Genomic DNA, 23189 nt, shown 5'->3' on the forward strand with positions numbered 1-23189 from the left:
AGATTTTTCCCACAATAGCTTGATGGGAAATAAGCAGCTGCTGTTTTATAGCGGATTCTTGTGTTGATTTTGGCACATATTCATATCATACTGCACTTGATTTTTAATACTAAACTCACACAACTGTTCAATTGGTTTGAGACTGAGTCATGTTTTATTTCGCATAAAAATGAATAATAAAAGGTTGAAACTTTTGAGCATTTCTTTCTGAAGACTTGAATGTTTTCGACATGTGAGTTATTACTAGTATGAAAGATTTGATTTAGAATCCATCAGAATCAGAAACATAGCCCCTTATTAACCCCCATTTTGGTAGGAACAACTTTAGCAGGATTTCTGAGTTTGAACAGTTGCAATATGTTTGCTCAGATGTTATACTGGCCAGTGTGTTAGTTTAAAAATTGCTTGAAATAGCCAAACCATATGGTGGAAATGTGCTCTAACAAATACATATATATTCAAACATCTTCTCTTTTCCTTTGTCTCTTCAGATAGACTATATTCCTGGAAGAAACATGGCAACGTCGTTCCATTTTTTACGCTGGCAGGATGTTTGTTGGATCTTCACATTGAAAGAAAGTCACTCCCTGTTCCTTTGTTGCTCCTGTGTTGATGCTCATATATGGATGCAGTAAACTTGAAGAGAACAATGAACCTCGACAAAAAACCAATTCGGTGTCTGCGCTGTCTGAACTAAAAACGATATTTTACCGACATTGGCTGGGAAATTGAAACTGAGAAATCATGTTTCAGACAAACATGAGTCAATCCTCATCCAATCAGAGAAAGGCTAGTTTTATAGAAGGACGAGAGTTTGCTCGGGGTGAAAAGTTCACCTGATGGAGTATACTTTAAGTCTTCTCTGTACTGTATAGTTAAAATAAGCTGATAGGTTATTAAGTTTACCAAATTAGCAGCAAGTATGTGGAAGACATTTTCTATTTCTTCTTTTAAAATTACACCAGATTGTTTTGAACATAAGAGGCTGTAAGTACCTGGCCATCTTTGTTTGAATGTATCTGTATGAGCAATCCTCTTCAGTAATACCACAATCATGTTAAATCCTGTTACAGATGTCTCAGTATTGAAAGGACAGTCAACTGTAATATTTACACTTTGCAAATAAAATATTTTCGTAGTTGATGGTGGGTGAGATGCTCCGGTTGTTGTTATCTTGAGGTGATGTAGAGCAAGGGAAATTATTTCCAGAAGTTTTCTCTTTAAGACTCATGTTTTTTTGTGGAATTAACAGGAGAAAGCATGGCAAAGCTGATTCATTATCATGGTTAAGTTAAAGGTGATATGGAGTTTGTCATAAATGACAACAGAAAGAGTAGCAAATGCGTTATGGGTAATTATCTATGAACATTTAAATGAAGAATGCTTTGCACCAGTTGATGTTATAGCGACAAGATTCTGTCACCACAGTTTTTACTGTTATATAAAGATAGACCTATCGACTGTTTATATATCTGTGCAGATCTAATGGTATAGTGTTGCTCCTCTTTTTTTGTAACCTGCTGAATACTAGCGCTGTATGTCAGCTACTAGCTTCAACCTTTGATTTATACCCTGATCTCCGGAATTCCAATGTAGTATGGCTTGAAGGAGTTTGTTTGTGTTTGATTCAGAGCTGTAAATCTGAGACCCGGCCAAGTCTCACTCATGCAGTACTCCCTGGTATAATTAAGCTACTATACCAGTATGAAGGTTGTTCATCTTGTTTCATTTGCAAACTTTGTATAAAAGTATTGACCAGATGAAAAAAGAAGATTTGGGAGTAGAATAACATAGATACCCTGAGAGAATGCTACGTCCATTCGTTAATGAAAATCGGACCTTCCCCTTATGACGATACAAATATCAGTAACATAATTTCCTTTCACAATTTCCTTTTTCATTTAAATTTCATTAGTACTTCCCTCTCCTGCATATATAGTCAAAGAATGGTGAGTTTTAACAAGCATTTTACATAATCCACCTGAAGATCTTTACAATGTTATGTAGAATTTAACTTTTTTCTATTATCTGGGGATAGTGTCTGATGGTGAGAATATCCAAGGGGAATACTTCTGGCACCTGGTATATCTGGTAGCATGGATGGAGGCAACACTGTTGAACTTAAAAGGTTTTAAATATTTAAATACAATATAAACCTCTAAGTCATAGGCGTAGGAGCCTAATTTGATTGGGGGGGGGGCTGTAACGACTTGCCCGAAAAATATAACCAAATTTTTCGCCCGCTCCGCGTGTGTTCAACATGTTAATGTGCATATAATATAGGCACTCATCGGTTATTACATCGCATGCCAATAACATACAATAAATTTCTGTGTTATTTCCCTTCCATATTGGTTATAATTATTGGGGAAGTCGTTACAACAATAATGATAGTAATAATAATATAAGTTTAACCATTGAAAAACACATTGCAAATTCTTCTTCTTTCAGTAGGTGCCCGAAAAATTCTCAGCATTTTGCCCGAATTTTCACCAACAAAATTTGAAAAACACCTTGCAAACTATTCTTCTCTCAGTAGGTGCCCGAAAAATTCTCAGCATATTGCCTGAATTTTCACCAAAAGATTTGGTTGGGGGGGCTGCAGCCCCCCCCCCGCCTCCTACGCCTATGCTTTAAGTACCTTGAATTCTGCAAGAGTTCTGTTGAAGAGTATCACATAAAAGCAGATTTAGATATCAAATGTCCCTCTCTCTTTCTGTCTGTCTTTTAGATTCATGTTTCACTTTCATTTTGTAGTAATTTGTTCAAAATCCACTCCTTCGTTCTCCCAGCGTCGGTTATAAACAGTTACCGACAGATGGGCTAGCTGCGATCCATTGTGTTAATGCTCACATTCATGTTATGTAAATGTGATTACATGATACCACATACAGTGAATGTTCTAAGGTCAGGATTAAAGGTGTACCACCTTTGCATATAAAAAAATGATTCATTGTTTTCTTAGAACTGTTTTTTTTTGGTTCCCCTGCCAGAAGCTCTGGTTCTCACAATGGTATTTACTAAACTACAGTCAACATTTTAACTGTGAGATTGACAAAGCAAAAAGAAAAATGTTGTTATCTATGATTGGCTGCTGTTTATTGTAAAGATTCACTTTGAGATTTTATGAGAAGAATATTTGGTGGCATCTTTTTTTCTGGATTTTCTCCTTCTATTTATAAGTAAACCTGACCCTTCTGGTAGGGAATAAAATCAAATTGGTTATAAATAATACAGCATTTTTTAATTTTTTTTTATTTGGTCCCAATGGCTATCTGTAAGTTTCTAAAATGTATCATTGAGTTTAATGTTATTGCTGTCAGTTGTTTACAACTATTCAGTAGTTATGATGAAAGGAAGAAAAAAAAGGTCTAGAAAAATTTGTGTGTGGCATGGGAAATATTTACCAGGTCATGTGACAGTATAAAGCAAATGAAGAAAATATTAGAAGGAACATAATTTTTTTTATGATGATTTGGAGTCATAAAACTGTAAACACACAATTTTCAAACTCTGATGTGTGTGAATACAGTCTGAGTCATCTAGGCCAATCTTGGGAAATATTTACCAGGTCATTAGACAGTATAAAGCAAATGAAGAAAATATTAGAAGGAACATAATTTTTTTTATGATGATTCGGAGTCATAAAACTGTAAACACACAATTTTCAAACCCTGATGTGTGTCAATACAGTCTGAGTCATCTAGGCCAATCTTGGGACTTTTTGGTGCACAGAATTTGGGATAAGGTTCTATAGTATTTATTACACATATTTAATTCTGATATACTGCTGTAATATTTCAGGTAAACTACAGTAGTATGTCAATATTTACTTCCATACCATTTTGGATATAAATTCTTTACTAATTCTGATGCAATCCCATAGCAATGTGGATATACTTCCATAGTATCTCGGATATAATTCCATAGCATCTCGGATATACCTCCATAGTATTTGCTATTTCGGATATATGTTTGTAGTGTGTTTCAGATGTACCGCCATAGTATAGCATCTCTAAATCATAGTTACTATAATTGCACTTGGTGATGCCTTGAAAACCAGTCAAGTGCTTGAATTACTCATTTCATAGAACTAAACAAAAGTACCAAGAGTATTGACACATATGGTCCTATGAATTGCTTGGTAGGCTTTTTGAGCCTCTATAAAACAAATTTTTTATTTTACTTTGTTAAACCTAAATACAAACAATGAACAAAGACTTGAGTGGAAATAATCAACAAAAGCAATTGTTTTTCCTTCTCCCTCCCCCCCTCCCACCTCTCATTAGACTGACTCAAAAATAATCAATTGTTTCCTTTTTCTACGAAGTAAGAGAATAGATTGGTGGTATCTTTTCTTTGTTACATCACAAAAGAGAGCTGTGGCCTCCCATGGATCAGACAGTCTCGTTTCTACACAAAGGATTCTGTTCGTGATAGGTACTGCTGCCTTGATTAACCTTTGTGTCAAGAGGTCAATATAACTACATATTAAAAACCCTCTGCTTGCCACAACTCCACCCTGATATGAAATGGAGCTAAATTACGGTACTTTTAGTAGTAGTAGTATGTGCCTAGAGGTATAGATAGAACTGTTGTTTTTGTTGGCTACGGTATTCAAGTTCACTGCACTTTCTCTATAGCGTTCCTTTTGCAATCTTTCACAGTTTGTGATGCTTTACTATGTATCGAGGACTCTGGCATTGGGGATATTGTAAGGGTGACAAATTTGTCTACGTCACAGTCCACCATTGGGAATGCTGGATGCATTGTGTGATTTTTCACACAGGAAATAATTTACGCAAATGGTTTTTGTTAACGAGGATGAATTTCATAGATGACCAGAGACCAGAGTTTCTATTAAACAGGCTGTGACGTAGGTAGAGTATTATTAAGGAGTAGAATGAAATGTCATGGACGAAAGGATCCAAACTTAACTCAGAGCATGATTAAGCTTGTTATTAAACAAGCAATTAGTTAATTGGAGATTGTAAATATTCCTGATAAAAGTTGAGTTGTCAGACAAAATGAATAATTGATAGTTCATGTTTGTGTATGCTGATTAGCCAATAACTACAACATCTAGTAAAACTGATTAATTAAAACCTCAGTTGGGATTGACTTTCCCACGAAACTGATGGTTTAATAATTAATTGATCATAAAAAGGAACATAAAATGTGTTGGAAGGCATATATATTCTGTACAAATTTCGCCTATTAACAAAATTATGCCAGGAATATGTGAACTTCAAAGGTTTGCAAATGACCACATAAAATTATACAGAACTACTTCCTGCAGTGAACTCCAGCCATGTAAATGCAGGTTGATGTAATGAGACAAGTTGAGCAGTTAGTTTAATAGATTGACTGATTAATTATGTTTTGAATAAATTACATTGTTTGATCAGAATATCAGTCTAATACAAAATACAGCTTTATAACACTATTACCACTATTGATCACTATCCCATTATTGACACGATCCCACTATTAGCAATATCCCACTATGGCACTATAAACAGCATCCCACTGTTGATCACTATTGATCACTATCCCACTATTGATCATTATCCCACTATTGACAATATATCCCATTATTAGCAATATCCCACTTTTGATCACAATCCCACTATGAACACTTCAAATGTATTCATACTTCACAAGATCAAGTTATCATCCATTTTGAAAATTCCCAGAGAAAGATTCAGACCAGCTTTTCATCTGGCATTTATCAAGAAATGTCTCTTTAAAGTCATAAATATGTGGTTCTGCTATATGTTATAACTTAATGGCTTATCATGAGGGAAAGGTGTGGACAGATCATCCCAAGAGTCTTTGTAAAGTACTTGTTTATAGTTACTGTAACTTAAACTTCCACATCAAGTAGGAAATGGCTATATATTATTCACACTGGCTTTTGTATCACAATTTCCAATGGGAACATTTCCCCCCCACATCACCCATCCCGCTCATAACCTTTGTGACCTCTGACCCTAGTGCAAGACAGGTAAACCCTCCCCTAAGGCTCATAAATGGACCATAATTTTGATGATTCCCACCAATACCTTTTCAACAACAGCAATACATACTTTACATTCAATTGAATGCAATTCATCCAGAGAGACGTAATAAGTGTATCAAACATTTTATATTTTGATATTAAGGAGTGCTAAATCCCATTCGCCATGTCTCAATCACTATATACTAGAGTGCATTATTTAATAGGCTAGGTTAATAGAACCATTGTCTCTGTGTCTGGCAACACAGTCCAGTACAATCTTAATGCAATGATTGTTTGTTTTCTCCTATTGTCATATTGTTTGTTCTCTTCCTACGCCTTCCTTCCTTAGCAAATAACCGTTAACAGTTATAGGCTGCATTGAAATGTGTTGTAAACCAGTATTAAGGAGCGTAGCATCAGTCAGAGACTGGCAGAGAACATCTTTGCAAAGTGATGTGCTCTATGTACACACTCTGGTGTTATGTTTACATAGTTTAGGAAATAGTTTTGTTAGGTTTGAATGTGGTTGGTTACTAATGTTGAATAACAGTCTACTTTCATAGGCTATTCAATCACTCTGACAGTTTAAAGCAGCAAAAAGTGGCTCTTTTATGGTTAGGTTCAGTAATATTGAGAACTGCAGATATGCCAACAAAAAACGAAAAATCCATTTATTAGTGTGCAATACCAAATCATTGTTTTAGGATCATGCCATGTTTTGTTTTCCTGACATCATTAAGAAGCAATGTAGGAAGGGAAAGGATGGTTGGGGAAAGGGGTATACTATTGTAAAGTTTTCTAGAATCTGGATATCCTTGGTAACATCATGAATTATTCTTCATTCTTTGACCCTCCTTTGGTAGTGTAAATTCTTTCTCAAGTAGTTGCAGCATGCTAGCTACAGCTTCCACCAAGCGGGGGAGTATGGATAGCTTGAACTGGCTGTTGGTATAACACTTGGACATGCTTACAATAGTTGTACCATGTTTAATTCTCTCAGTGGCGTAGGAAGGTACTTTTGAGTGGGGGGGCTGAAGACTGATGGCCGGCCTGGGGGAGGGGTCTAAGGGGAGGGGGTGTCCCCCCTTTGGAATTTTTTTGCATTTCCAGGTGGCCTCAGATGCAATTTGGTGCAATATAGCACACTTCAACTCTCACTCCATTTTGTAAAGAAATTTGCATTTTCACCTGGCCTTAAATGCAATTTGGTGCTCCAAATGAGATTTTTTTCTCATTTGGAAATGAAAAAGGGGTTTTCTGACTTGCGGAGCGGGGGGGCGGAATGATACTTCCGCCCCCCCCCCCATATTTTTCACTGGGGGGGCTGGCGCCCCCCCCCAGCCCCCCCCCCGGTTCCTACGCCCTTGAATTCTCTTCACAGAAGAACTTTTACTTATTGACCTGAACTTTAACTAAATGTCATCATTGACTCACTGGTTCTGTAAAACTAATAACATAGTCCGAAGTCTAATGAAACCTCCATGATCCTTCTTCCCTCGGAATTGTTTTCCCGCCTCCTGTTGCTGATGGGACCATGTGTTGAACAGACACTTACTGTACAATGATTTTATATAGGTCATACACACAGACAGGTTACACACAAGATGCTGAGGAATTCAGTTATTCACGTTCTGTGTGGTCTCGTTTAATAACACTCAGGTGTAATTGAGGTGTATTCAGTTAACTCAATGGTTTAAATATCGGACTGTATATGCAGCCAATTATGAACAGTCCAGAACTATTCCACAAGGTGTCATGAGAAGATTAAATGTAGTGTTTTCTTGGAATGCAATTATGTGATTGACAGTAGTACAGTCCAGTACCTACTCCTTCATCAACCTTTTTTGCAATTGATAGGTGCGGCTGTTTGTCTAAGGCTAACAATACAGCCGGCCTCATGCACTCGCTGGGACACAGCCGAAGACTGTATGGTAGTATTACACTCAACATCAAATAACTAAACTATACCTCGCAGTACAACACAATCTGCAAGCTTGTAGTCCCACTTTTATATACAGAGGGGCAATTGAGGTGTGGACCAACTATGCGCAGGTAGTTTACACAAAGGTTAAGAAAACCCATTGAAATCATAAATAGCCCCCAGAGTGCCTCTTCAGGGAATATCGAGTACTTCTGCCAGGGAACTTCATATCCCCAGGTGTCAACACTATGGATAAAGGTGCCTCGGTGGGGTTCATATGTGCCTTATTATTATGATTAGCAACAAGACTTTTATTTAATTTTGTGTTCTACCTCAGTGTTTAACATTGGATGAAATAGCTGTTTACGACAAGAAGCTGCACGAATTTCACTATGTCGAGTTTGCCAATATTTCCACCTCATTCCCACAAGATTCATCAATGTTCCTATTATAAAGCAAACCTTGTGAAGTGTGAAGTATTCCTTCCCTTTGCTGGCCTGTCAGATTCATAACACGGATTCATAACTTCCAGGGTTACGCACCTTGTTGTCATGTAAAGCTTGATAAACCTAGTTGCCTGCGTTTTTTGAGCGTAGTAGACATAGGCCGCACGTAGCATTTTGCTACATAAATGCAATCGACTAATGATACATGGTTTTGTAATTTCAATTTGAGAGATATGTTACATGGCAAATGTAAGCTGCTGCTTGAAAGTAGCGCACTACAAGTACAATATACCGAACATAAAATTGACTTGCGTTTGTTTTGTTTCATTTGTTAATTCTGTTCCCCCCAGTTAACTCTGTTTCAAATGAGGTACTGCATGAACAGCACACATGATTAATGTTCCATCTAAAACTTGAGCTTGAAAACAGAGCTTGAAAAGCTTCAGAAGGATTCAACTACCGGTTCCCTAGCTTTCAATAAATCTACTATAAATCTTTGACCTCACTGCTACGATATTTGAGAAAGATGCAATGGGCAGACGGAATTAAGCGAAAAAACGTGATAAGATTTCCGATTTCAATAGTTTTCTTGTTTATGATGTGTATATAGTTAAAACATGCCAAACAGTTTTTTCTTATCATGGTAAAGGGCAATACAGAGAGGCCAACAGTCATTAAAAAGAAAATGATATCCATGACATATAAACAGATAAGAAAGAAACATTATTTTCATAACTTTTATTATCTTTCACTTTCATTTCTTGCTTTAACTTATCAGTGGGGTTTTATATGTATACAAATATATCTCTTAATTTACATGGAAATGAATTTAAAATCTTTTAATGTGATACTTGTCCTTGCTTTGAAAAGGTAGGATATGATAACCGGTTGAAGAAACGGTGAAAAAAAACAAAAAAACTGTATAGAAATTTATAATGCTCGCTTTGTATGTCCTATCAGATAGTGCATGCTTACAACAAAGTTTAGATACCAATGTGAGAGTCAAATACGATTGCCATAGAGATGGTTAAAGAGGGAAATCATGGGATAACAGTAGCAGCTACATTATCCCATACATTTGGGCCATAATGTTATATATAGTATCAAATATCAGTCGGGTACAACTAGTATTGTCATTTTGGTACTTTTCCATCTGTTTGAAAAAGCTTGTAAAAACATTAAAAAACGGTATGCAACTTCAAAAACACAAACTGTGTCATATTAAAAAGGTTAACAAATGTAATATAACTGTGAATTAAAGAACAGTTGCTGCCAGTTTCTCAAAGCCCTTTTGCTAGAAGGTAGGGAGGGACCTTTTCCTAACTAAGGATTAGGAAGAAAGAATAAGTTAAAACTTTTGGTACTGTTAAATAGAATAGCAAGCCCTGGTCCTGAAAATCTGGGCCTTGGCATATACATGCTTTCATCCACTTAAATACTACCCACATAGCGACTGTTCCTGCTAGGGTTGTCAGATTAAGGATCAGTTGGTCCCCAAATCAAACAATAGACCAAATCAAACAATAGAGACAATCTGATCAAACAAGAGAAAAGAAAACCTTGGGTGTCTCCATGAATAGCGAAGTTCCAATAATCCTAACCTCCCATCTTAGACCTTTCTGGAGTGAACACAAACAATAACGGTAGCCTCCCTTGCCTGCATGTCTTTCCTTTCTTGCAGGGACGCTTGAGAAGAATTCAATACAACCAACTGAAAGAGTATTCTAAGAGGCGGCTTATAATCTTACAGAGAGAAAGAGAATAGAGGAAGCCGATTTGTTAGCTCAGCGGATCTGGATCAGATGATGATGGTGACTGGGGTGTAGAAGTAGTCAATATATGGCTTCCATGATCACAACCTTAGCATATAACTGTAAAGGCAGCCAGCCAGTCAATAGGAACACAGTGATATGACTGACTGACTGTGTGGGGTGTACACCATAATAAAACAAACCTTTAAGTGGTGTGTAGCTGAATCTTTTTAGTGGAATACAGAAAATATGACTAAGGGATTGCCTCATTGCTTGCAAAATTAGGTCATTCGGTAATGATAATAAACCATAGCCCCCATATATACTACTAAATAGGCCACACTCAAGCTAATACAGTAGCTGAAACATTTTTTTTTTTACAAAATGATAGCATATAAATATGTATTGAGTTACACAAAAATGTTTGTCAGTAAAACTGTCCCAATGACATTGTGACTGGTGAAGACAAATATTAAGAGAGACAAGTGTCTTCTTTTCGCCACTTAAAAAGAATGAAAATAATGATGGTGACTGCTGGAATTCCGTAAAAGTTAAAACCCTCCTCTGAATGAAATTAAAATATTCTGTTCTTCTCTAATCAAGCACATATATGCAATTATTTCAAAAGAAACACTGAGTATAATGCTTAATACTGTTTATTCAACTTTATTGTGACTCGGAGTCACTCTTTCCATTTTCCCCCGACAACTGACAACAGTGACAATGAACCTTTTCGTTTTTTCTCAATTTAAAAAACGACAAAGTAATTTGAGCTCTACAAAATATTATTCAACAAGTACAACTTATTGGATCTTTTTCTTTTCTTTTTTTTTTGGTTTTCCATTTTTTGCATGAAAGACCTTAAAGATTATAAGATGGCTTTAAATTTTATTCTGCCTCTACCTTTTTCCAATGAGGATAGCACATATCTGCTATCAGTTCAAAGAATGCCATTTATAAAAGGCTTACAAAGCTATGTGGAAAAAGTGCTATTTTGAAAGATCAGGGAAACATTTTGTAAAAACTCATGAAAGTGTCACTGTCTTCGACTTATGACTGGTGCCTGGATCACTTAAGGGAGTCAAATGTAAACTGTTCTTTTAATATTTCAGAATTCAAACTGTTGCTGCTATGCCTCCAATGTCTTAAAGTTTATCTAGAACCTCTCATCTTTGGGTTCATCTTTATTTGACAAGAAGCTTGGACCTGCCCTGAAGAGGGGTTTTTTTTTTGGCAAACAACTCAACTCACTATGGCAATACTTAGATGCACATGAGGACTAACGGAATGTCTACAGTGTAGGTCGAGTCAAGGAGCTTGCTCAGCTCACTCAACAACACGAAAAGACTGCCAGCATAAGAAGAGGAAAACCCTCTTTCACAACTTGCACAAAAGCATACATCCCACTATCGAGTGGCAATCACAGGCAAAACACGACTGCTACTTTCAGCAACATTCATCCTGCCTTCAGTCTGCCTCATAGGGAACTGGTATGCAACAGAGCTTCCTCCAGATATTAGGTTTTCTTGTTTTGGTTTTCTTCTTAGCTGGAATATTGACAAGGTAATTTTCTTTCTTGCTTAGTCTTCTGATCAAACTTCTGGAAGACTTTGGAGGCACAGTCAGTTTCAATCCTGTCATGATTGCCGTATCGAACACTTCCTTGAGGTTATGCTGCGTTAGCGCCGAGCATTCCACGTATGTTACAGCATTAATCTTTTCGGCTCGTTCTTTGGCTTCCGCCTCCGTGATCGGGATCTCCTTGCTCTGCGAGAGTTCGATCAGGACGTTTACGTCAGTTCTTAGGTCGCTCTGGGTGCCCACAAGGATAATCGGAGTCTTTGGGTTATAGGCGCGAATTTCGGGTAACCATTTTTCTATTATGTTGTGGTATGATGTCGGTGAGATGACACTGAAGCATAGCAAGAAAACGTCCGTCAGCGGGTAACACAGCGGTCGCAGTTTATCAAAATCATCCTGTTAAAAGAAAAACAAAATACAAACGGGAAGTAAATACACGTGTGCTATCTATATATTACATACATCGCATACAATCATTGTGGCAAAATTAATGATGTTTGCAGAACTGAGTATCTTAATGCAATTGTACATTGCCATATTCAGTACATTATTTTGATACAATTTAAATAACCTGGCTTGCTTTAGATATCAAACATTCTATTGCATACTTTCTAATTCTGTTTTGTCATCGTGAGGGGAAAGGGGGTGGGGTGGAGCATGGGGGGGATAAAACGATGTGTATGGTTCCGATTCTGTCTTCAACTCCAGGTCTCTTACATGGGGACTGTGACCTTTATACGAACACTGCAATATCATGATTCCCTTGAAACAGGAGGACGATACACAAGATTATCTAATAGCAAAGAGGACAAGAAACGATCTTGCACAAGGTTTCATTTAACCTTCTCTGAATAGTAGCCCCACGACATAGAACAACCAACCCAGCGAGTTATTACATTCTGCAGGTCTATTATCTCATGGTGCGATATTGTAGGCCATGATGGGACCCTATTGACACTCCAACAAACTGTGCATCTAAGGGCTTATTAAACCTAGAAAACAGATAAAGGATTCCCCTAAGCTACGATTCATTCAGGTAATACAAAACCTCTTTTGAGGGAGAACAAGAGATACTTCCTCAAGCGCTTTGGATGCTCTTGAGCATGGGTGGTCATTGGCTCAAGTGGTCAAGAATTGAGGAATTGTGGTAGGTAATCCTATGAAAGGGTATTCAACATTGGTCAGTCAAGATAGATTTTACAGGTATCAAAGAAGTTTTGTTACTTTGGATAAGAGGGTTTAGTCTGAAAAGTAGCTCCTATGAGGAGAAGAAGAAGACTATCTAAAAGTTTATATGATTGGACTAAATATATACAACTACAAAATGGTTTTAAGTTCTTAACATAATAGCTTAATTAGTTGAAGGCAACTTAAAAGATTTTGGGCTGAACTTGGAAGGGATTTATTCATGACTCATACTTGTTGACCAATACTGGTTAATAGTGGTTTATTACCACAGCGAGTTCAAACTTGTAGTCTTATAGTCCTACAGCAGCCCATAAAATTGTTTGAAAATGAAACAGTACCATCATGTTCCAATGGGAAGGGGTTAAGTCTGTAAGACTTACCAAGATTTACTGATCGAATTGCAACAACCCTTCCCAGCACTCCCACCATCCAACCTCATCCAGGGCATAAACCTAAGCGACAAAACTAAATCTAACGCAGTATTGACTGTCACCAAGTATGTATCATTTCCAAAACTTAATATCATATTCTAACAAACTGAATTTTTGCACACTATCTACATCACCAGTCGAAGTTTCATTTCTATCAACTAAGAAGAAGCCTCTCGGCATTTCTGATGCTGAATGTAACAGCAAAGTACCACTGAAGGACACTATGAATGGAAATTTAGCTCAGCTAATGAGGCTAGCATTTTTCCTTTACAACCAAGTAAAGCACAAAATTTAACTTGTAAAAAACTTAGTTTGTGATTTTGTTTCTAATCTTGGAAGACGATGAAAGAAATCAATAACATCATTGCAGAAATTAAATTTTATCAAAGCTCAATCAATAAAATTAGTTTGGTGATGGTTAAATTCAAGAAAGTTGAAGGACATTTTTCTGGATGACAAAGGTAGATAAATATGATCAATAAAGAACTTCCTGTATTATAAAAAGAGACTAATGAAAATGACTAGACATTGTTCACTGCAGGAAGCTGAATGACAGGATATCATTTAGGGTAGGTACTGAATATGACAAAGTAACATCATTAAACCATTAAAACCAGGACAGTCAAGCAATAGTCCTGTGTACTAGTACAACCTGTGGCGGGATTGGGGTGAGCATTATTATTTTGATCATATCCCCTATATCAAAGAGCAACTGGGAGGTAACCAACTCATGATGGAGAACTGAATCCAGAGTAATGTGATCATAGCTAGCAATACAAAAACATGAAACCAAATCTTCCCACTTTGAATCCCACACTACAGCTTGCAGTCCTTGTATTATTGTTCAAGCATGACTCAATGAGGGTACTTCCTACATTCTGTTACTCTGTTACCTTTTACCTTCAGGTGGGGTGACCACAACTGTAACCACATCCGCCCCCCTCCTAATTTTAGAGAACTTGAATGACCTACATAGTGCATATATACAGTACATGTATGCTTGGATAATTTTGAATGACAACCTTGAAAATTAAACTGTATCGAGTTTCAATTCCCCTTTAAGTGCATATTGAGTAGATTCATGGTAACGACAACCAGCATTTTAACATTGTGGCTCAAACCAAGTACACGATGAGGATTCTTAGAAATCTAAAGTATCTAAACTAAATGAGACATTGTGTATGAAACCCATCCGATTAATTTTCAGTTTATCACAGAATTCAAAACCCTGGGATGTGAGACATCTGCAGCTCGGTTGATCCAACAAGCAACAACACGGATCCAACTCGAATTGAAATTGACCTCCACACTACTTTGATTCATTTATTCACTTAAATGCAGTACATTACACTACTATTAAACAAGCAATTTACTCCATAATTTCACAACTGTAGGTATTCTAGGTAGGTTCACTTAACCTCATCAACAAGGTTACCTAGGTTAAGATCAAGGTTATATTCAGGTCACCTAATTTGGCAAGAAAAAGAGGGACCTGGAAATGGTTGACCTGGTCAGGTCTCTACCTCCCTGGATAGCCCTCTAACATTCCATGGGAGCCAGGTGCATGTCAAGGCAGTAATTCAATACTGGGTAGAGTGACACTCATAGGTGTTAATGTATAGACACTTTCCTGTCTGATATCTCATACACAAATCAATCAACAGTCTGTTCTTTTATGGGATGAATTTTTCCTTCTCATGCTCGTGAAGATGATTTTCTTTTATTCTTTTGCTCATATATATTGGGAGAGGTGTGGTACCAAATGTATTTCCAGTCTATCAACATGTTTTGTGATATTTGAAGATGAAGATTTTTCCATTTTATACCTATATTCACCTGATCAAACATTTTCTCCCTCCTACCTTTATTACTCATGACAACTAAACTATGAAAAAAAAAAAAAAAAACATCATCTAATAACCCTGAAGTTGGAAGAAAAATTAACACTGACACTTGTATAAACCTGACAAACAATTAAATTACAAAGCAGTGAACCATTTTTTTTTTTCCTAACAAATGTTTTCGTCTTCAGTCTTTCCTAAATCGGAAGAGAACATATACATGCTAAAGACAGTACGAATCTACGATACAATTCTAGCTTGTTTCCAATGCAATGGCATATATTTGGAAAATGGAATATGATGGAAGCATATTAAATTTGTTATCTGGTTTCTAGTTAGATAATGATCTGCAAGTAGGAACCTGCTTTTCCTCTGTGCCTGCATGGCACAGTTTACTATAATGATAACAGTGTTATTCTGCGATAACAGTTGATCACCAGGGGTACTACCAGTTCACCTAGTTACCTTTCTATTATATCTAGATACTGACAGGTCTGAACAGCAACCATAAAGGGTCCAAAGGTCCTATTCTCTAATAAATTTAAAATTTTGAACTGTTCATTAGCGAGTGCACTGCGAGCAGATACACTGCTTGTTATTCTAACCAGAGAAGGAATGTGTATGTGTGTTGGATTGTACCCACTAGTGAAGTACAAAACAGACACTTCTAGTGAATATTAATATAGAGGTTACAGTTTGGTTCAAAACCAGAAATACCCACAGTTTTTTTTTGATGTACTGAATAATAATTTCCAATAGTTGATGCACCTTTTCAGAGACAATGATGTGTGGTACAATGCCGTTATTGAGTTATTACAGTACTTACATCCACTGATGCTGTGTGTGTCACACAATTTCCATACAGCCTAAAGCAAACACACGATGTACAAACTGTTCTTGATGGTAATACATTGTTACTTTCTTTAAAATATCATTTAAAGCATTGCATTTATCCTCATGAACACTAACACACATATACACAAAATAACACCTTTAATATAGGAACCTATGTAAGGACAGTTCATATTACTGCACCCATAGGGAGAGCGCGTGTTCTTTCCCTTTCAAACTTACTGGATAGTAGCAGCTACATGTGAAAAGTCTAATTTCAATTTGCAATTACATCACAGCATCCTAAATTGAGACAGTCTTGATTTCAATGGTTCATTCATCATTCATGAATGCAAAATAGTATAAATGCTGAAAACGGCCATAAAATAGTAACTTGAAAAGGACACTTATTACTCAAAGCAATTTACTAGTATCCAAAGTGTGGCACCAGTACCTAGCCATTGATTAACATAGATCTAGAAAAGTATCACCTTTGCACTTCACTTATTCTGTACAATACATACACTATGTATGTGTGAAATATTTGTGGCTTCATGATTAAAAACGACTAACTGATCAAACACTAACTTGAAAAGTTGTTTTTTTTTTACAAATTCCATACCCCCACCCCCTCAAAGTAACTCAAATTGAACTTTACTGTAAGAAAACAGTCAAGCAGGACAATTTTTACTGCTCTACTCATAATATTGAAACAAGTATCATACATGTATTATAGTATGCTACACACATTAACATGTGTACTAGAAAGTGTAAAACTAATGGTTGAATTTTAACAAGCAAGATTTGGCAATTTAAGCCACAAGCATCCATAACTGTTTATACACTGACAATGGCTTCAACAGTGAATTCAAATTCTGTTTAACCCAATAGTGACTCCACGCTTCTGTGGCCTATAGCAGTGACATTGTTCACTGTGGAAACATTCCAGTTTGTTGGAATGTCTAATCTCAAGGAATATTTAGTATAATAGTAGCAATAATAGAATAACAGAAAATAATAGGCAGACTTTGAGCACTGAACAAAGTACATTGCACTTTATACAGTTTAACTAAAAACACTGTAGGACTGGCTGTGAGTTGTGTAATAAGTTATACAAAGTTGTGTTACTTGCATAAACTAGCCTAGAAAATACTTGGTACTGTCCAAGAGTAAACTACAAGGACTTGTTGTTACAAACAATCACTTGTCTTGTGTAACCAAAAAAATCTAAGATCGTGCTGAGAGAATTCACAGAAACCCCAAAAATTAGAAAGTGTGTAATAATGAAAACCTTTTAAATGATAATTACAGTCAATTTTCAGTTCCGTGCCAACTATTTACAAACAATGTGCCATTTTCTTTTTATACTTGTTTCTTTCCCTCACACTAGGTATTTAAATGTCTGTTACAAACTGTGTGAAACTAATAAAACAGCAGCCTGAGTAAGTTCTGAAAACCAATTGTAAATTTTGCCACTTGTCATCTTACAACGTAGCATTTTAATACATATATGGCTTCATTAAGAGGATTAAAAATATAACAAATCAATCTTGTCATTGTAGTTTTTAGGTGCAGTTGTGCTAAAAACACTGAAAGGGTAATACCAATTGATGTTGTTTTTAAGACCAGCAGAATAACCCTTGTTTTAATGGCTAATTTGCATATAAGATGTGGCTTTCTTATTGTTGGGCTATTTCTTTCAAAGTATAGTTATTTCTTTCATATCACTACTACTACTACTACCTGCTTACATTATGCTATAAATTGTCTGATTATGAATTACTGTAAGCTTACCTGTCCTGCTGTATCACAAATCTGTAAACAGACTGGGTTGTCATCTACTTTGACATTGACTGTAATAAAAAATAAATAATAACAGTGAATAAAATATAAAATCCAAAGTCCCATAAAACTTCAAAAAATGATGTGCAATGGAGAGGTAATATTATAATTCACATTGTTTACTTTCTTGCTTGGTATGTTTTGTTACAATCTTGACTATTCTAAGATGTCAAACTGATTCACACCAATGAAAAATGCTTTCTACATAGAAGTAGGCATATATATGCAAAAATAGTAAATTTATATTACTGCAATATATATAATTTTGGGACAAATTGGTTCAACTAGGCCTAGAGTTTCGCCTTTTTCATCTTGGAGCACTTTTCAGTGCTAGGAATAACATTAATTTGTAAATTACATCCCTAGTAATAACATAAAATGATAATTTTTCAAAGAAATTGTCCTTACCTGCATAGTTATCAAAAGCTGTGGGAACGTACTGCTTCGGATATCCATTTGTTGTGTAACTGACCACTAAACTTGTTTTACCTATTGCACCATCACCGACCAGCACACATTTTAATTTTTCTGGTTTAACATAACTCAGTAAAGTCCATTCTTCTGGTTCATTTGAACCAGTTCGTACAATCCTGGGGTCGCTTGTAACGGCACCCCTTCTTTCTCCAATCGGTGAGGGGGGCTCTGATGCCGATGCTCTTGGCTGTACATCCGGAGGCATGCTGCCAAACTCGTCACTGGATTCACTGTGAATGGAATCAAAATTCTGCAATTCTCTTGTCAAACCAGTCAATACCATGGATAAAGTTTACCTTTGTTTCCGTTCGATTATGAAAATGTAGGTGAAAAAATATGTTTCGCTGTTACTTCTTTCTTGGTATTTTAGGATTCAAGTTTCCTCATCGATATGACACAAGAATATCCGGTCTGATGAATAATATATTAAATATCTAATGTTAGCTAATCGGAAACTCCATGTAGACTATTAAAGCACAACTTGAAATCAGACAAATGAGCTAGGCCTTCGCTGATAATTGAAAGCCGGAACCTGGATGGATGCGGGCTAGCCAAACTTTCTACATACAGTCATGAAATAGTTGCTAACTTTCCAAATAAATGTACACGACTCCGGTAAACTTGGTAGTAAAATAGACAAGATAAGTTATGTCCATGCAGGGTTGTTGTGAAAGAATTGTGACTAATCCTGTTTAAATTGACTGTACAGGAACATGAACGTAGTTTCATGCCGAAGGTTAGAATAAATGACTATGTACGCGACACGCTTGCTTATATAGTGAGTGTGAATGCGCTGCAGGCAGCTAGCAGACAGCATGTGCCACTGTAGTAATTGTAGTGTAGGGCAGATTGACTTATCATACGTACATATTGGTAACTAGGGGTATTACCAGACTGGACCGGTTAGAGTATCAGCTGTCATGACGTCATTTCAAAACGCGCTGTCTGTGCTTCTTGCATGAGACATAGCAGATATTATTTGTATTTGCGGGTTATAGGGAGGAGAGAGGACCATTGTAATTGTCCTGTTGTTCACTTTTATTTGGGTGGAACAGATGATGAGTAAGTCCTTAAAAATACCACGAGAAAACTATGCGACATGAGATCAGTGTTTAATGAGATGATTAATGAACGAACTACTTTTCAAGAATAAAAGCTAATACTTGTGGAAGAAGTAGCGAAGGAAAGAACAATTGTGAACTTGGTTGGGAAAAGTGTGAACAGTGACGGCTCTGACGTAGTGGCTAATGATCGGTGAACAGAGGAGGCATTAATGGGGTCCAAGAGTTGAAGGATGCATGAGTAATAATTGGTCTCGTTCTTAAATCAACATATGAGCAACGTTGGCTATGATAGGGGGAAATCTTCTCACCCACATATTTTCAACAGGTCTTTACTATTTACCTGTCTTGCCTTTATATATTGTAGTCTTAATCGTTACTACTATGTTATGTGTTTCCATACCTTGTTTTACATTTCTTTCATTCTTATACCAGTCTTCACTTCTATTTGCTTAGGTTATTTATATATCTACCCGTACTTAAAGTTTACCAAATTGGAATTAATTTCATTAAGACAACAACAAAATAATAAAGAAGAAGAGCGGCATTTGCAAAGTCAAGGAATCAAGAGAAATGGTAACCCTTATCAGCTACTTGCCATCATATTTATTGTTGCTGTGTTCTCTGTGCTGTATTCACACATACTAGATTATTATTTGCTGTATTGGCCCTAATGAGCGAATTCGGCTTTAGTTATTGCAACTCTGCGCATCCCCTGTATATTGGAGAAAGTGTTACATGTCAGTGGCAAACCCATTCTTTCTAGTATTCATTATCACGTACACCCGAGTTAGGCTGTAGTCATGAATTCAGTAGTACATCAGGATTCTACTAGGGTCGTGTTGAGCAATATAAAAGTGGCCCTCCGAATAGATGGCGCTATATCATTACTTGACATATTGTAGCACCATATCAGCGCTTATGGCTCGTGCATATATAATCAGTTAATAAAATACGAGGCGGGGGGAGGGGGGGGGGAGAGACAACAAATTCGACACTTATATTCGCGACACACAGCTTTAGAGTTCAAGAATAGAAGAGTGTTAACGGGAGGTAGGGGTAACGGGAAGGGGACATGGGAGGGGGACGTGCGAGCTAAGGCCTATATTGAACGTCGATATGAGTAGATAGCACATTTTGTAATTGTATATAGTGTAGACGGTATCGGGTAGTGATAAGTATATACAATTATGCATACACCTACGGCAGTTGGAATAATACAATGCAATTAAGAAATAAAGACATAGGGGGAGAAAGCCTGACGATGGTACGATATATGAACTATTGATTAAACACGGTTCGAATGAACCATTATAGCTTATTCTCTCCTCTCCACATGGGTCCTCATAATGGTCCAAATATTGCGGATTACATTGTGCTATCACTAGCATGGGTTTCGCAGAGCAAATGAAAACAGCACAAAGGGCAGTGAGCACAATAATAAGATATTCTTGTATGCTTCACGACAGCAATGACACGTGATTAAATATTTATACTGTGTAATATTAAATGCTTGTGCTACATACATGCATGATTTCCTTGTGTTCACGTTAATAATATGATGATAACTACCATAATATCTCCACACAAGGGGCGTAACCACAATTATTTTGGTATTGGATAGGGAGGGGGTGTCCCCACCCCTTTGGGAAATGTTGGTAAAATAGATGGTGCTGAAATTTAGAATCAATGGTGAAATATTTTGGACTGCTTAGGTTGTACCTCATAAATATTATATGTAAATATGTGTACACTAGGCCTTTGTTGGTTTGTTTGCCAGTCGGGCGGGGGGGGGGGGGGTGGGCTGAGCTCTACCTAATTTTATTCTGGGGGGAGTAAAGCCCTCCCCTCTCCCATAAGTATACATGGTGAGCCCTGGGCCACACCTTATTGGATGTACCGATATTTTGGCCATGAGTTAGCGACCCAAGGATTCCTGAATTTGAATATAGCAAATCGAAGTAACTTCAGCCTTCATGTCAACAATCAAAGACCCCCAAAACAGTCGATAAGCATTATTTGAAATTACACTGGATCGAACAAGAAACTTCTTTGGCAGCACGTCGAAGGAACTTCGAGCGCGATGAATTATTGATTATGAACGCGCACGAGCCACGTGTTTTACCCGCGGCATGACTTGAAAAATAAATAACATGATAAGACATATCACAGAAAGACAGACAGACAGACATTTACAACCTTTCTTTGTCCTCGAGTTACAGTAAAGTAACCTACATATAGTCCTATAGACATATCGACGATGAGAAAAAGTGAAGGACACTTGAATCATAAACTCACTTCTCTCTTGAACGCTGTATTTACTTTTGTAAACCAGGTGGCAAACCGGGTCCAGACTTCCAATTGGGAGGAGAGGGGCCTGAGGGTGGAGGGGGAGGGGGGTTAGATAAGACGAATAAACAACTATGTATGCAAAGTTGAATCTATATATATCAAAGAAGAGAATTGCAATTTTAAACAAACTGCAAGAACGAAACAGAAGAGACTAGACCAGACATGAAATACTACCACATATTATATGCTACCTTCAAAACCCATAAGAAACGCGTACCGCATATTATAGATACGACTCGGTATACTTCGTAGTCTTTCATATCATGTAGTACACAATAGGCTATACATATGAGCCCCACTTCATAGTAAACTTTTAAGAAAACAGAAGAATACCAAAAGGTTTGGATTACAAATGAAAAGGCAGATTATATGCTTTTGAATTGCGGCATTAACATAAAAAAAATCTTATATGTCTTGAATCCAGCGGCGACTCCGTTAACACATATAAAGGCGACTAGATCTGATATCCTTCATTTTAAAGTATAACTTAAAAGTGTCTCTGTAGCTATACCAGCCACGTAAAAGTATAGGGTGTGGCTAAAGCGTGAGTCACATGTACCGCAAGTGCAGTGAAGTAAATCATTTAAAACAATATATACCAAGAAACTTCATATGTACAGCCGATTATCATACAAAAGTCTGTACTCTTGGAATTAAAAACAAGTCGTGAACCTGCGTCACTTTTAAATATTTTCGAAGAATTGTCGGCGTCCCTGATGAATCACAAAACATCGAAGAAAGTAGGCTACATTCTTGCTATAATGAAGACGTGTTTATGTGAAATCCTATAAAGACCCCGGATTGCAAATTCCGAAATCCGGTTCTTTGCGGTTTATGTCTAGGAGAGGTGGGGGAGAAGGCCATGACATCACACATGTGGCAACAACTTACTCCAACACCACCCAGCCAACAGGTCCCTGATCCAAAGCTTTATATCGGCAATTTGTCACCAGGGAGTGGCTCCCAGTTGGCACTATCCATGTGGTGGTATTCAACGTTCTGCGTCATAAACATGTCACACTCGTATACAGCAACCACATCCGTGATCGCTATATATAATTGCGGCACTGAAGACACTTTGAAAAATGTGTATTTAATGGTGAAACCTGTGTTATGACTAGTACGCCGAAGGATTGTTACTGTTGTTACACCAAATCCGTTTCTAAAGAACGTAACTAAAAAAAGATTATATGTTCCTTCCTAGAATATGAGAAAAAAATACATACGTTGTCGGGGATGTAAACCTGTTATTATTATTGTTAGAAATTACTTGTGATTCATCAAGTCTTGTCGAATGAAAACATCACTTTTAATGTCGACTATACTGTCGCCGTCAGTGACGGGAACAACCCCTAGCCACTCCCCATATGACGCACATGCACATGTACTGGCAAGCTCACACGCAACATTACAGATGAGCGGACACTACCATCAGGCCGAGTCTCGGTCCCTGGGTTGGGTAATTCCCT

General features: G+C 37.0%; 2 protein-coding genes across 3 annotated transcripts in view; one reads left to right on the forward strand and one right to left on the reverse strand.

Moving 5' to 3' along the window:
- The window catches only part of LOC139970792 (RNA polymerase II-associated protein 1-like), a 102454-nt gene extending 91957 nt beyond the window's left edge, over window positions 1–10497 (forward strand). For both annotated transcript variants that reach the window (XR_011794215.1, XM_071976801.1), the window contains one exon: window positions 492–10497. The gene's annotated coding sequence lies outside the window, so the exon portion shown is untranslated. The remainder of the gene's footprint in view (window positions 1–491) is intronic.
- LOC139970794 (cell division control protein 42 homolog) lies at window positions 9091–19104 on the reverse strand. Its single transcript, XM_071976806.1, has 3 exons — window positions 18242–19104; window positions 17786–17844; window positions 9091–12096 (listed from the first exon to the last, which is right to left on the reverse strand). Exons 1-3 carry the CDS (start codon window positions 18588–18590, stop codon window positions 11587–11589), a joined length of 918 nt encoding a protein of 305 aa, XP_071832907.1. The 5' UTR covers window positions 18591–19104; the 3' UTR covers window positions 9091–11586.
- Between the last annotated feature and the right edge of the window lie 4085 nt (window positions 19105–23189).

The sequence above is a fragment of the Apostichopus japonicus genome, chromosome 8, assembly GCF_037975245.1.
Source record: "Apostichopus japonicus isolate 1M-3 chromosome 8, ASM3797524v1, whole genome shotgun sequence".
NCBI classification, from domain to species: domain Eukaryota; kingdom Metazoa; phylum Echinodermata; class Holothuroidea; order Aspidochirotida; family Stichopodidae; genus Apostichopus; species Apostichopus japonicus.

Excerpts from the sequence above, each read along its gene's own strand:
- LOC139970794 (XM_071976806.1), bottom strand. The coding sequence starts at position 18,590 with ATGGTATTGACTGGTTTGACAAGAGAATTGCAGAATTTTGATTCCATT. Across the intron at positions 17,845-18,241 it reads AGCTTTTGATAACTATGCAG|TCAATGTCAAAGTAGATGAC; the intron begins GTAAGGACAATT and ends TTTTTATTACAG. Across the intron at positions 12,097-17,785 it reads TTTGTGATACAGCAGGACAG|GATGATTTTGATAAACTGCG; the intron begins GTAAGCTTACAG and ends TTCTTTTAACAG.